This window comes from Heteronotia binoei, chromosome 1 (genome assembly GCF_032191835.1).
Source record: "Heteronotia binoei isolate CCM8104 ecotype False Entrance Well chromosome 1, APGP_CSIRO_Hbin_v1, whole genome shotgun sequence".
NCBI classification, from domain to species: Eukaryota; Metazoa; Chordata; class Lepidosauria; order Squamata; family Gekkonidae; genus Heteronotia; species Heteronotia binoei.
Window position 1 is genome coordinate 222,357,633 of NC_083223.1, and position 15,301 is coordinate 222,372,933.

Consider the following 15,301-nt stretch of genomic DNA (forward strand, 5'->3'; position numbering starts at 1 on the left):
AATCGCTGAACAAATAGCACGGCACACTCACCAGAAGCCTGGTGAACAAGGAAGCAAGGAAGATTAAACTGGTAGCTAGTATAAACAAATATATCAAAAGAAAAAGGCTAGGATTTCAGAGGACACAGAGAAGTTTCAAAGAAAAGGAGCTCCAAAAGAAGAAGAATGCCCAGCACCAGGGCCACATCTAAATACTGGCCTCATTTTGCAACACAAGCTAAGTGAATGAGGCTGGCAGAACTTTCACTGGATTCCCTCCAGAAGCTCTGGGCTCATTTATTGCCTTGCAAATCCAATCCTTAGCAACTTGCAGGTTAATTCAAACACTGCAATAAAGAACTCCCCCCCCCCCCCAAAAAAAGGGAGCCCTCCCCACAGACTTGTGTCCTTCCCACTGGGGAAAACAGAAAAAGGCATTCTAGGGTCCATGTGACATGTCAGGCTGGGCATGGGGGGGGGGGGGGGTGAAGCTATAACAAGAAGAAATGGGGAGGCATTGAGATGTGGGAAGCAATGACAGAAAACAATACTTTCCCAAGATAGTTAAAATGGATGGCATGTGCTCCCCTCCACCCCTCCCTAACACTTGTTCCTCTCCTCTCTTACAAGGACCTTGGGGAGTCATGCCAGCCCCCAGTCCTGCCTACTGCATATTAACAGGATCTTGCCACAGTCACTTCATTATAAGTCTGAAGAGGGCCTGTGCCACTTTTCAACCCATCTTTTCCAGAAGCTTAAACAGAGTGGAATTTAAAAGGGGGGGGGGAGGGGAAGAGAGAGAGAGTGAATGTATCAACCCTATCAGTTAAGTTTAAAAAAAAAATAGCCTAAAGAGTAAAACACAAAAAAAATAAGTGATGTCTCCACTAGATTTCCAGTTGAAATTTTTTCATGAAAAACTGTAATTTCAGGGCAGAGGAATAGGAAAAGCTATTTTTAAAAATGTTTAACCCAAAAAAGATTATAATACTTCAATGCCACAAGCACTGTTTTTAAAGTCCCCTGAATGGAACTTTATGCACTCTTTTGAAGTGTGCTTAAACAAGGGTTTCTTGGCTAAAACCTCCAGTCGCACTTGATTTTGAAGAGGCACATACCCTGTGTCTCACTCTCTCCCTTTTAGCTTTGAAAATGATGAAGCAAGTATAAGCAAACAGGCAACCAAGAGTTGAAAACATGTATTTTAAGGCTTTTTCATGTTTTAAATTGTTGCATCATTGATTCCATCACTGATTCCAAGATAAACAGTAGCAAAGAAATTAGAAGCTGGGATCAGGTGATGGTGGAATCATTGCTAGGCTGTATTTTAGGGTATATAGTTGGCCAGCAGCAATACAGATTTCTCCTTTCCTTGCCAGATGTCACAAATAAAGAAACTGCAAGCTACTCCAGCTTCCTTATGTGAGATGGAACAGATGGAGCTGCAGGATACAGAAACCATTTTAATAGAAATTAGACCCAATCTATTGCTGGCTGTACCAGTTCAGTCTAGAAGATGGAATCAAATACCAGAATATCCCCATTGTTGCACACAGGAAAATTGGGGAGGGGGGAGTTTCAGTATGTGGTGGGGCATTAAAACATCTGGTGCAAAAACTGGAAGCTGTACAGACCAGCAACTGAACTCTATTCACATGGGGCTGTTGTTAGACAAGTCAGCTGCCTGCTCCACTTCCAAGACCAACTTTACATACCACATTTGTACTCCACCTTTCTCCCTAATAGGACCCCAAAGCAGCTTACATGGTTCTCCTTTCTTCCATTTTATCTTCATAACAACTCCATAAGGTAGGTCAAGGCTGAAAGAGTGTGGCTGGCCCAAGGGCACCCAAGTAGCTGCCATGGCAGTTGGGGGGATTTGATCCTGGGTCTTCCAAATCCTAGCTTGACACTCTAACTACTTCATCACACTGGCAATGACTTCTCACTACTCTTTCATCTGCATGGGTGGATCTTCTGGCAGCCAGAAATCATACCCACTAGGGAGGCACAAAACTGCTCATGCCAAATGTTTCAAGGTGGTTGGTTGTTCTTGTTAAGGGGATTGATTTAGTGATCTTCACAGTACATCCCAATGAAGGGCACCTGTAGACCACTCAGAAGTTTCTTGTACAGTACAAATGAATTCTGACCTATTAATAAATGATTTCCACTGTGTACAGTATGATCAAAACATGCTAGGGTAGTCTATTGCACTGCCAGGTTGCCACCACACCTCACCAGTTTATGAGTTGACGCAACCCTACTTTTAGTTATCTTTGGCAGTTTCAGCAGTGTTGAGAAAGATCTCTTCTTGACAACTCCTCAAGCTTCATGGTGGTTTCATATGAAGTTGACCTTGAAAGTAATGACAACTTCCTGACCTAAAGTGAATTTGTGTCCGTGAACCTCTGGTTGTGAAGGGGGGGGGGGGAGACAGCATAGAATGTGACACTGGACACAGAATTCAAGTTCCACAAAGCCTCAACATTTTAAAAAAGACAAATCTCTACTTGTTTCTGCAAACATGCATTTGAGATATGTGAACAATGTATTTGTTTAGGATACTTGTATTCCACTTCCCTTCCACCAAGGAAATCCAAAATAGATTACAACATCATTTCCCCCTTCTTCCTTTCCAACTCTATAGCAATAACTCTGAAAGATAGGTTAGGCTGAAAGAGTGACTGGCCTGTGAAAGAGTGGCACAGCCTCTGCTTTACATGCAGCATCTTTACATGTAGCATCTGCTTTACATGCAGAAGGTCCCAAGGGTCAACCCAGATGTCTCCAGTTAAAAGGATAAGGTGAAAGATCATCTCTACCCAAGAACCTGGAGAGACATAGCCAATCAGAGTGCACAGTACTGCCCTTGCTAGATCAGTGGTCTAATTTGGTGTAAGGCACCTTCATGTATCCATGGCAGAGTGGGAATTTCAACATGGGTCACTCAGGTCCTATTCTGACATGCAAACAATAACATCATCTTGGCTTTCTTACCATGCTCTTCCCATAGGAAGAAAGGCAAGGTGTTTTAGAGAAAACCTGAGAACAGTTTTTGCCAAAGATGACAAGCCCTGCTAGCTTAAACAAGATGTCCTACAGGAGATAAGATGTGTGGCTTTCACAAGTCCATTTGTAAGACCACAGAACCTTTAGTAGTTGCAGATCTGATGTGGAAAAGAAACTGAAAGGAATGTTGCACCTTGAATTAGGGATGATATGCTGTAAAGTATTGATAGCTCTTCAGGCCCTGTGCAGATTCTGGCATAGCTATTGTACCAGCATGCTAAGTGAATGCTGCAATTTGGTTGCACTTCAAAGCATAGCTGATAAAGCATGAACTTCTGACTCAGAGCATGTTGCATGGATTTGGCTGCATGCCAGGACACAAATGGTTTTAAAATGACTTGTGGATTTGTGCCTGCACGTTCATTCTTTGCACTTTTAGGGCACAGGAGAAAATTGGGAAGTTTTGAAGAGCACTGAAAAAGATCTCCTATGAATTGTTTTTCCTTTGGGATGAGTAAAATGCTTTTTAAGACAAGATTTTATTCAACGTTTTATAGAAATCTACATGCAAGATAATCTATGGCGTTAAACAATGACAATTCATACGTTCCTGTAGACATATACAACATATCTTCAAGAATTTGTTTCCTGTTTAAATGTGAATAATTTGACAAAATTATTATGCTATAATGTGTTATGAGATAGTTCAGTGTTTGCAGTGTAATAATATCCAAATATGCTGGTAGTCCATCTATTGTGAATGTATGAGATTGTTTCTATCCAACTAATATACTTTCTTTCAACCTCTATTTTTTTATCTGATTCTCAAATGGCAAAAAATTAAGATGCAGGTATTAAGGGTGCAGAATAAGTTAATCCACATAAAGCTAGTCCACGTTAGCCGGTGTCAAATGTTTCATTGCCTTTTTCAAGACTGATGGGTTTTAAGTGAAACCCAAAAATCCTGTCTCTTCCTTACGAGGCTCTAGCTCATTCTGCAGCAGCTTGCAGGTTGCTCTCTCTCTCAAGTACAGAGTATATCAGCAGTTTTTGCTTATAGAAAACTAAGGTATTTATACTTATAAATTCCATAAACATACTAAATATTACAATTTTATATTCTAACTAAATTATAATTATAAATTATAATGCTAAAGCAGGCTTAATAGGAAAGTCAGTACTGCATGTATTTCAATTTCTCTCAAAATTTACATTTTTTTCTGGAGACGGGAATGGATTTCCCACAAACACACAACTTCAAAATTTCTGGATATTTTACACCTCTAGTAATAACTAGAAAATATGGTCATTAAATACAAAACCCTGAACAAAGACTCCTACATTTTTGGCTGGTTCTGACTCCTACATTTTTGGCTGGTTCTGAAAGTTAAAGAAAATTCATCAAGGCCTGTTATTTATTTATTTTAAATTACAATCTGATGACCCAATAGTCTTGGACAATGTAAATTGCTTTGGTGGCACACTCTTGTTTCCACCCTCACATAGAAGCCAATGCAGCCAAAGTTTTTGCTACAGCCAATACCAAAATCAGTATCAGCTGGCAAAAAAGCTGGAGAGGAGAAAAAGCATCAGACACTATTACCAACCTAACCCAGAGATCTCTCAGGGGCCACCAATACAATTTTTAAAAAAGAAGTGAGATAACATTTCAATCATGCCCGATCCACAAGGGCATAACCTATCTCAGGGGTGGCCAATGGTAGCTCTCCATGCTGGCTGGGACTGATGGGAGTTGTAGGCAAAAAACATCTGGAGAGCTACCATTGGCCACCCCTGATCTATCTGAATAGGATATTCCTCAGAATCTATCGAACAAACAGTGGAAGGAAAAACATTTAATCTGGCCAACAAAAAAGCTCTCCAATATTTGGGAATGGTCAATTGATAAAAATAGGATGGATAAATGAGGCACAATGCTAAAAAAGAACATTCACCATGTAATGACTGCCCTATACTGTAGTATGCAGACAGATCTCTATATATGAACACCACATCCACACATTTAAAACTGCATTGCTATAGAGACTACCAAGATTACTTTTATGCAGTTGTGAACCCCACTGTTTGCAACAATTATAGATCATTCCTTTCAAGGAGTTTCTCCAAACTACTTGTAACATAACAGTCTGACAGCAGTTTCTCTTCTTTTTTCATTTCTTTCACCTCAAAGTATAGCAAAATGTATCAGCTAATAAGATGACTGATTTGCATTATTTTCCCCCCAACACTTTTCTTCAGTTTTGAGAGTAGTGCTGGAAGAAGCACCCTCACCCCACACCCAAATTCTTGATCAGGTTGGTATGCACATGTTAGAGCCTAAACATTTTATGGCAGCACCTAGAACATCTAAGAGACTTTTCCAGCTCTGCTGGAGAGGCTAAAAACTTAAACTCTGATGCGCTCTCTCTCTCTCTCTCTCTCTCTTCACAGTAATGGTTGTGACATAGTAACACCTTCCCAGCTGAAATAAATTCACAGCCCAAGGTTAACCAACAGTCATGGGGTCACTTAGACACTTAAGAATGTGCTACAAAATAGCATCACATGCACAACTGTGTTTTCAGAAACCACAAGTGTTATTTTTGATTGGCTGCATGAAAATGATACAAAAACAAGGCAGTTTTTGGTTTCACCAAAGCAACAGTTATGCTAGTGCATCAAAATTTAAACAATCATTGTTGGGTGAGATTAATTCATACCCAAAGAGCAGCAGTGTTTGTTTCTGTTATTGCAACAGACTAAGCATCTTGAGGTATCTTAAAAACTAACATATATTGTAGCCTAACCTTTCAGGGACTAGATGCAAAGGAGTATAAGGGGGGGGGGGCTGTCAACAGTGGGGCCACTACAAGGCTTTTAGTCCCACTGTTCTACTGGGGGAATTTCCCCAAGTGTATATATCTGCCAACTGAGGATCATACATTATGAATCTAATGAAATCCACAGTTCACAAGAATTTGTCAGAATGTATCAGTCAGTCTACAAAGTGCCACAAAACTTTGTTGGTTTAAATCAATGGCAATAAAGTGATCTGACTTTGAAAAAGTTGAGGCTGTGCCTCAGAACGGATGAGGGTCACCTCCTCCTTTGTTAAACAGGAAAATTAAGACACTTCAATAGCCAAGGACTAACTTGCTTGGCACCCATCTGAGGAGGACAGGAGAAAAAGCCAAGCTCGCTATGGAACAACAAAAAGAATGGTGTTTTACTTCCTTATTTTTGGCACAATCAATAAAACAGGTGGATTTTTATTTGTTTCTGTGCATTGTGGCTAATCCTTCTGCTAATATGTACCTTTTCTGAGCAGTTACTAAGTGCTACTGAAGGGCATAACAACATCAAAAGTCGTAACATTCTCAATGAACTCTAGCCATAAAGAAGTCCACTACCATGAATACAAGTAGAAAAAATATTTCCAAATCCTCTATACCAGTCTTTTAGGTGCCGCCACAGTGGAGGGGAGTTACATGGGCGGGGGGCCGCCCGAGCGCTGCTCCGTCCGAGGGCAGTGGCGCCTGAGGGTTGCGCCCAAGCGTGGGCGGAAGTGAGGCAGAGCGCGGCGTTCAGGCAGAGGAGGGGGTGGAGTTGGGGACGAGGCCAGGCTTAGGCAGCGTCCTGAGCAGTTTGGCCCATGACATGCCCCTCCAAGAGAAGCGATATTACGTCTGCAAAAACAGTGGCGTGTCCTATAGGCAGTCATTGAAACCAAAAACAAAGGTCGCCTCCGCCGCTGCGGAAGCTTGCAAACCCCTTAGGGAGCAGCATGATTGCCTTGCCAATCCCCTCACGCCTTGGGCTGACGAGCCCCCTCCCCAGCACCCATTCGCAGACTCCTCCCCTTCTAGAAGTACATCCGCTCTGGCCTCACACAACTCAGTTGTTAGGAAGAACAGGTGGCGGGAAGCTCTGCTGGCAAGCTCCCAGCCATACAGACTTAGAGTGAGGGACAGGTAGGCACGTTGGTGACGGGTTTTGCACTGCGCGTTTGCTTTGACAGTATCTTTGACTTGCGAGGGGGAGAGAGAGATCTCTCCCCTGGGGCTAACTGCTCTTGTTTCCCGATCTCCATAGGTTCCGGGCTCCCAGAGGCTCCGCATGCGAGCGAGGACTGTCGCCCATGGTTGGGTAAGTTCCACTGTCCCCCCCCCCCCGGCCTCCCCCTCCCTCTGCGGGGTGTGTGTGTGGCAGCTGCCCCGTTGTGGGGAGGTGGGTCAGAGACTGTCCCTTTAAGAGAGCGTCCGGCTGAAACGCAGCCTGCTCTTCCAGCCGCCACCCCTGCAGGTGCTCTTGATCTCTGTCTGCGTTTTGCAGGTGGGACTCCAACACAGAGGCTTCCACGTGTGTCGCTCCACCGCCCCCCCACTCCCTCAGCTGTTTCTGCCCGCTGCTCTGGATGGAGCCCCGCCCATGGTGACACTGCCCAGCGCGTGCCAGGGAGACTGATGTACTCTGTTCCGGAAAAATAAAGTCTGAGCTGTGCCCTCTGTTGTCTCTCCTGCTTGGCATCTGCTGCACGTTCCCTGGGCAACCCCCCCCCCATTAGTGGCCTCTCTGAAGGAATGCCTGGGAGGGTGGGCAGACTTGGTTTGGGGGGGCAAAAACGGTCTATGAGCCGCCACGCTGCCCCCCACATGGCTGGACAGGGGAGGGGGAGTGCCGCCCCTCAGCCTGCCTGGGCTGACAGCCTACCTGACCCCACAGGGCTGTTGTGCGCAGGGCACTAAGGGGGGGGGCTGATGAAGTGGACTCAGAGTTCTGCAGCTAATGCACTCACACTCTGAGTTCTGCGGCCCCCGGGGGAGGTGTTCCGTGCACATGGCAGCGGACGTCAGGGCAACACAGGGGGTCTCTGGGTGGGGGGGGGTGTCTGCTGCTGGGCTGCTAACTCCCAGACACACATTCCTGCCGCTGTCTATGGCAGCGAACACCTGCACTTGGTACTTCCTGCTTGTCTACCTGCCATTGGCAGAGTCTCTGACAGCAGGAGAAGAAGAAGAAGAAGAATTGCAGATTTATACCCCGCCCTTCTAACTGAATCAGAGACTCAGAGTGGCTTACAATCTCCTATATCTTCTCCCCCCCACAACAGACACCCTGTGAGGTGGGTGGGGCTGAGAGGACTCTCACAGCAGCTGCCCTTTCAAGGACAACCTCTGCCAGAGCTATGGCTAACCCAAGGCCATTCCAGCAGGTGCAAGTGGAGGAGTGGGGAATCAAACCCGGTTCTCCCAGATAAGAGTCCGCACACTTAGGAGGGTGTGAGGGGATTGACGGCTTCTCCATGGTCCCCTGCAGGCCTGTCTCGCCCCCACCCCCGCCTCGCCACCAAGCCAGGCTTCTCGTGCGCGCATGCCCAGTCTCACTCCTGTTCCCTCCTCGTGTTGGTGGGATGTCTCTCCTTTCCCTTTGATGGTCTGCCCATCATTGGCTCCGTTTTCTGTTTGGGGGCGGGTTAGGGATGGCTATCAGCCTCTCCAGGGCTGCCTCTCCCCATCCCTGACTGTCATGAGCCGCGGCTCATGCGCCAGAACTGGCCAATGGGGGTGGGTGGGCTGGCCTTCCCCTCCGGCTGCCTCCGCCTCCCTTGCGTGCCTATGCCAGTGGCGTTGCCATGGCAACCGTCTCCCTCACGGCAAGCTATGCCTCTCCCCTCCCCACGCTCCAGCGTGCCAAAGTCCTCAGGAAGTCTACTAGCGGCGCAGCAGCTACGCCACGGCTGGCCGCCACTTATGTCTGGATTGGGCTGCCCATGAATCTTCATTCATTTCTTAATATGGAACAGTAAACAATTCCAAATTAAGGGTCCTCCTTAGTCAGCAACAATTGAAAGCAGCCATTGAAGAGGAGATTGGAACACTATCAGAAAGCATGAATAAGAAAAGCTAGAAGAGATTCATACTGCCACACACAGGCTCTTTCATCTTTGTCTATACAGACATGCGTCACGAGGACAAGTGTTTGCAAGAGATGCACTGTACATGAAAAGCTGTGGTACTGCTGTCCTTTTAGCCTAAACAGGAAACCAGATTTCTGTTCTTATCATGAATATGCTGTTTTTGAACTGAAAATATTGGTTTTTATTTGAGCTTCAGAGGGAAAAGAAAACTGCATTCATGTAGATCCTGAAACAAATTGCAACATGCTATTCATGGATGCTTTCTTCCCTGTAACTTCTCTGCCATTTATATGGTATGCTAAATGGACACTTTGGTAGCTTCCATTTACTTAGGCCATGCATCCAGCTATTCTTCTTGTGCTCAGTGCCCACATTTAATTCTCATCCACATAGAATTATTATCCTTCTCTCTGACAGGTTATATTACTGATTTTATCGTATAACTGATTCAATTCAACTGATCCTATATCTGATTCAAGCACAATTGTAAGAACATTCTGGGAGTAAGCCCCGTTGAATAGACCTGAGTAGGATTCTGAGCAGATCTGTTTAAGATTGATTTCTAAGAAGTTCAATGAGAGAGCTCTGAAAACAATTACCATTACTGTTCCCATCCTATCACACATAATAATAATTAGCATTTACATATTAAAGGATACAAAGGATACAGTCCTATGCACACTTAAGCCTCACTAAATATAATGGGGCTTATTTCTGAGTAGTTAGTTTATTTGATTTATATCCCACCCTCCCCACCAAAACACTGCAAAGCCACTCCACATAATCCTTATAAAAACTATGCAATATAGACTACTTTTTAATTCCCCAAACTGCAGAGAAGAGATTCAATTCCAACACATTCTCATGCAAGGTTCAGTCTCTCGGCCAATACTCTACAGTAAAAATAGCCACATGTTAAAACAACTCACTAGATCTTTTGCTTCCTTAGAATTAACTTTTATTTCCACCAGTTGCCTCCATTCTTCTTTTATTTCTCTCTCTTTCTCACCCTCCATTCTCCCATGGCAACCATAATAATAATAATAAATAATAATAAACTTTTATTTATATCCCGCCCTCCCCGCCGAGGCAGGCACAGGGCGGCTCTCATACCTCTCTCAAACCTGCACCCAGCTACTACATCAGTGGCAGGACATGAAGTTTCCCAAAGATCTGAAGGAGATGTGTTAAGTGCCTGCAAGATCTAGAAACTAGGAGTCTTCCTATGCATTATCTACATCATAGATTTACTGGCAAATTTTAAAGCATGGCCCAGAGATCTAGATGGAGACCCAAAATCCTGCCTCTTTACTGTACATTTATTAAACCCAGCTGCTAGCTAAAATATCTTAAGCTGTGGCTTTTTCAGCTTGGAGGCTGCTGGCGAGTTCATATGCCACAAGCACAGATGTAGATTTTTTAAAACAAATGCACAGGCAAGAAGCAGCTGTTTCCTGTCTTAAGACACATGCAATCTAGATAAAATCGCTTTAAAGATCTGTAGTTTTCTACCAATCGGAATGATTTCAATGCTAAGCCAGTTAATATGCAATATATACCCAGCAGAAAATGTCTTAGCGCTTCAATGAATGAATATCCTACCTCTTCTGAATTCTCTGTGCTGCCATCCTTTCCACCGCTGCCACTGCTGGCTTTTGTAGTGCTTTTAGTAGACTTTGGAGGCTCCTAGAAAAAAGGGGGAACAGAAAGAAAAGCACCTTGAGACACATAGCCCCACTAAAGATTTAATACCATTCATGGTGCTCTGAAACAGACATTATGGAAGTGAAATAGTAAAAACACAAAAGGGGCCTCTATTCTATTCTATAAACGAATATCGATACCATGCTCCAAAAGTCAGTGCCCAATAGAGACACTCTTCTCAGCACAAAAGAGAGGTCTGCACACAGCAACACACTACTCATCCTGTAAGCAATACCATCAGTTCTTTTCCTTTGGAACGGGCACCTGACACTGTAAGCCCTGCCCCTTCCACACTCTGGGTGGGGAAAGCTGCCACTCCAACAAATAGGCTGCAGAGCCAGTGACTCTCAGCTACTGCTCCCTAGATGAGAGTGGGCCTGCCAACACAAGCAAAGGGTTATTTTAGAGCAAAGTTTGCAACACAGAAAGCTGGAACTGAGAAACAAACTAGGAACACATTACATTATGGTTAGCACACCCAGTTACAGGAGGGGTATGCATCTGGAAACTGGGAGGAAAGAAAGCTCAGCCATACCATACAAGATACAATGGAAAAACAAGAAATAATGGTACTTTTATTGGCAGAAATCTAAATAAGTGGTATCAGTCCACACACAAAAAATGTAGTAGCACGGTTGATTACACATGCTTAGGCTAGTCATGTGTGCACTAAAAGAAAATTACAATGGCAACTTTACTAGTGCTTTCCTGCCTCATTACCTAGAAGAGATTCCTTACCAATCACAGGTAACCAGGCAATTGCTTAGTTAGACTAAGCAATAACTACTCTCTCCCTTACAAAGGGAGAGGGGGAGAAGGAACAAGGAGAAATGGAAAGAGGGAAGAAAGGAGGGGAACCTTCAGTGAAGGCTCACGTATCCCTATTACATGTTAAATTATCGCAGTTGAGGGAAGCAAATCACAGTAAGCTTTACTACCCGTGTTTTGCAGAAGTAGATGGTGAACATTTGGCCTGATAAAACACTGTCCTGCAATGATGTGTCAATGACACACTGACACATTTCACTGCCACCATGTGTCTGATACAGTATGCACAGGCTGCACCCTCAGACCCACATCTGCCCACACATGCTGGTCAGACAGGTTATATATGTTGCATGGCAAATGGACACGGGAATGTAATACAGTGTCTCCAACTAGTATATGCAGGAAGCACAGGTCTAAAATTCACATTGACGGCATACTCCATTGGAAGACCCTTCCTCTATGCAAAATTATCCATATAGTTCTGTTACAGGTTTTGTACATGTATCTACATAAAGTACAGAGGCATTGTGCCTGCCTTGCATTCTACTACATGAGCAGTCCCAACACTTCTGGGGTATCTTCCTTACTGCACTAAAAGATTCTGTGCTTACTCATACTGTAAACGTTCCTGTGCTGCCTCTGTACTCCTGTAAGGGTTATATGCATTGTGTTTTCAGCCATCCCCACAAAAACATTGGAATGTCCTATCTTCGGAGAAATAATGGCTTTGTTAAGGATTCTGCATGTATGTGTTACTTCTCCCATAAAGCCTTGTGCCCCATCCCTCATTGCCTGTATTTGTGCATACTGGCACAAAAGTTCTATAACCCCCATGGTATACATCTGCTTAACATTGAAAGGAAGAACTATGGCTCAGTGATAGAGCATCTGCTTGGCATATAGAATGTCTCAGGTTCAGTTCCTGGCATTTCCAATTAAAAGAATCAGGTGATAATGTTAAAATCCTCTTCCTGAGACCCTGGAGAGATGTGGCTAGTCTGAGTAGACAGTATTGACCTTAATAGACCAGCAGTCTGTTTCAGTATTAGGCAGCTTCATGTGTTCATGTATGCCCACTACATTTATTCAGGGGTCATATATACCAGACCTTTATCCTCCTTGTATCCTTTCCAGGTGAATGAACTACATCTCCTACTAGATGTATAAAGGCCTTCCATCTGCTCAGTACAGATGCAAGGGTGCCCAGTGGTATGCTTGCTGGGCTCATAACTTCATCTAGATTTGTCTCATGCAGTCAGGTATGGCATATGCTTCAGTGAATATCAGCAATTAATCTGCGGTCTGTCCCATAAGTTTACATCCAAATGCAGTAAGTTTACTATATGGGTGTTATCTATCCTAGGACTACTCATGCTGCATACAGGCAGGTGTAAGGCCTATGTGGCGCTCATCTATGTGCCAACCTGGCCACACCTGTCATGTTAAAAAATTTCATAATAGACTTGGGGGAGGGGAGAAGAAAACAGAACTTGTGCACAGAAGCACAAAGAAACAATGCCCCCTACTTGTCCTGAATGTGACCACACTGCCCCCTACTTGTCCTGAATGCCCCTCAATCCATCTTACATGCATACCCTACACAGCTAGATCCTTTCTCTGCAATCAAGCTTTTCCTCCCCTCCCTCCCCCCCCCCGCACAGTATACAACGAACTGCACTGGACCTCTCTGTATCTTGCATGTATACAATGTACACCCCAGCTTTGTACTGCAGAGTTTCCTCCTCCACCGCGCATGTAGGTAGGTGTGGGCAACATCCTGTTATTTCTGCACAGCCGCTCAGAACCCTCCGAGCAAAGATCCCATACGTGGCTTGACATTTCGCCCGCGCGTAACCCATTGACAATCGTCTGCATATACCGTATATGATGTGCTTTGTCTGTGCTGTGCGCCGTCCGTGTCTGCCTGTATTGCAAACCTTAAATCTACCCCTATGCAGGTGTGTGGACTGCTTGGCCCGTTTCCTGCGCCTCTGCACAAGCAAGAGATCGTGCATCGATCCCGGGCGCCGGCTACTGCAAATGCTATTGCAGCTGCTGCAGCCTCCCGTGCCCGTTTCGCCGGCCTCGGCCTCTGGGGCGCGGGTGGGGAATCTCGTCTGCCGGCGGAGGCCCCGGGCTTGGCCGTCGCCAGGCCCGGACAGGTTCCTGCGCCTGGGCCGGCCTTGCGGAGGGGCGGGGGAGGACTTTGGGGGGAAGCCCTGCTGGCCCCCCGCTTTTGCCCCTCACCTTCTCCTTCTTCAGCTTGTAGGGCATCCCGGATCTTCGGACTGGCTGGTTCGTTCGGCCTATCCCGCCGGCCCGGCCTCCTCCTCACTCGGTTCTTCTCGGTTCTCCTCGACCGCCACCTCCCTCTGCGCTGGGGCGGCTGAGCCCCCATTGGGCCTCAGTCCCCAAACCTGCCTGACAACTGCTTCGTTACCCTCGTCTCATTGGCAGCAAGCCGCAAGGATTTTTGTCATTGGTTACCGCCCCCCTCCTGCCCTCCCTAGCACAGGCGGGAGAGGGAGAGGCTGCCAGTTTGCAAGAAAGCCCCACAATATGGGGCGGGGAGGGCGAGACGCAAAGGGAAGGGGACCTGGTCCCCCTCTGGCCCTTGTGGTTTTCTTTCCTGAAAGTTGGGGTAAAGTGTGTGTGAAATCCGGAAGCGTCCCTTGTGAAAGATGAAACCCATCAGTGCAGTCTTGACACTGGCCTCTTCTGTGTCATTGTCAAGGAGAAACATTAATGGACACAGCCCCCTCCGTGAAATTTACCGTGAAGCTGCTGCAGAAAAAATGACAACTGCATTGCAGATATAATTCTTTACAAAATAAAAATACTAGAGAAATGGCAATCCATGAGAGCGACCTCCATGATCAGTATCAGAATGCTACATTGTAAGGGCCTTTCACAGATACAATGGTAAACATAGATTTGAGGAAGACAGCTCCACTGAAGATGCTGCAATATATTTCTGAGCACTTTTGTTCAGGACTGGACATGGCAAAACAATAATTTGGTTGGTAGGTTTCCAGATCAGGTGGAGAACCGAGAGGTGTCCTGATGCTATGTAACATTCTGTCAACCAAGTATGAACAGGAGGGAAGAAACCTAAGCCAGGAGATGTGTCAGTCTATTGCTCTGCTTTTCTTTATTTCCTTACTGTCATGTTTTATGAGGCTGTGATTTTTTTTTCTTTGTCCCCAATTGGCATCACTGTTCGCACTTCTTTTCTGCCAATTTAAAATCATTGTTTGGGAATCAAAACTGACAAATCACCATTTTTGCCAAGACTAAACTAGATGTACAGAGCAATAGTATATGAAACACAGAGAAGAATGCATACGAGAAGCTATGGAGATAGTCCATCAGGCTACAGAATATTTGGGTGTAAATGGTGCTGGCAACAGTTCACAACTCCATATTGTATATATTCCATTTTAAATCCCCTGAAGTAAATTAGTTTTGGATGGAGTAAATCTGCATAGGATTTGCACTATGTATCCAAGTAATTAAGGACATTTATAGACTATCAATGTCCTTAATTACTTGGATACTTGCTTAGCATTATTCTTGGTATTCAGAACAAACTGTGAGCAACTCCTTGATCTGCTTAGGGAAAGAATACAGCAACATACAGCCTAAGGAAGAGCTTGAACACCGGCATATTGTGCTATGTTATGGTAATACAAATAATATTTAGGATTGCCAACCTCCAGGTGATGGCTGGATATCTGTTGGGATTACAACTGATCTCCAGGCAACAGAGAACAGGTCACCTGGAGAAAATGGCCATTTTGGAAGGTGGACTCTATGGCAATAGACCCTACTGGTCCCTTCCCTACCTAAACCATACTCTCAGGCTCCACCCACAAAATCTCCAGGTATTTACTAACCAGGAGCTGGCATCCCTTATAAGGT

The 15,301-nt window shown here is 45.0% G+C and overlaps 1 protein-coding gene across 3 annotated transcripts in view; it reads right to left on the reverse strand.

The window, feature by feature from the left end:
* Positions 1-13,789, reverse strand: part of PPP2R5D (protein phosphatase 2 regulatory subunit B'delta) — a 48,385-nt gene extending 34,596 nt beyond the window's left edge. The window contains exons 1-2 of one of the 3 annotated variants that reach the window (XM_060248123.1): positions 13,628-13,789; positions 10,511-10,594 (exon numbers count right to left, since the gene is read on the reverse strand). In XM_060248123.1, coding sequence (XP_060104106.1) covers positions 10,511-10,594; positions 13,628-13,654 — 111 coding nt within the window. In that variant the 5' untranslated portion in view covers positions 13,655-13,789. Of the gene's footprint in view, positions 1-10,510; positions 10,595-10,752; positions 10,882-13,627 lie in introns of those variants that run through there. The other 2 variants (XM_060248133.1, XM_060248116.1) reach the window with 2 other exon arrangements.
* Positions 13,790-15,301: the final 1,512 nt, after the last annotated feature.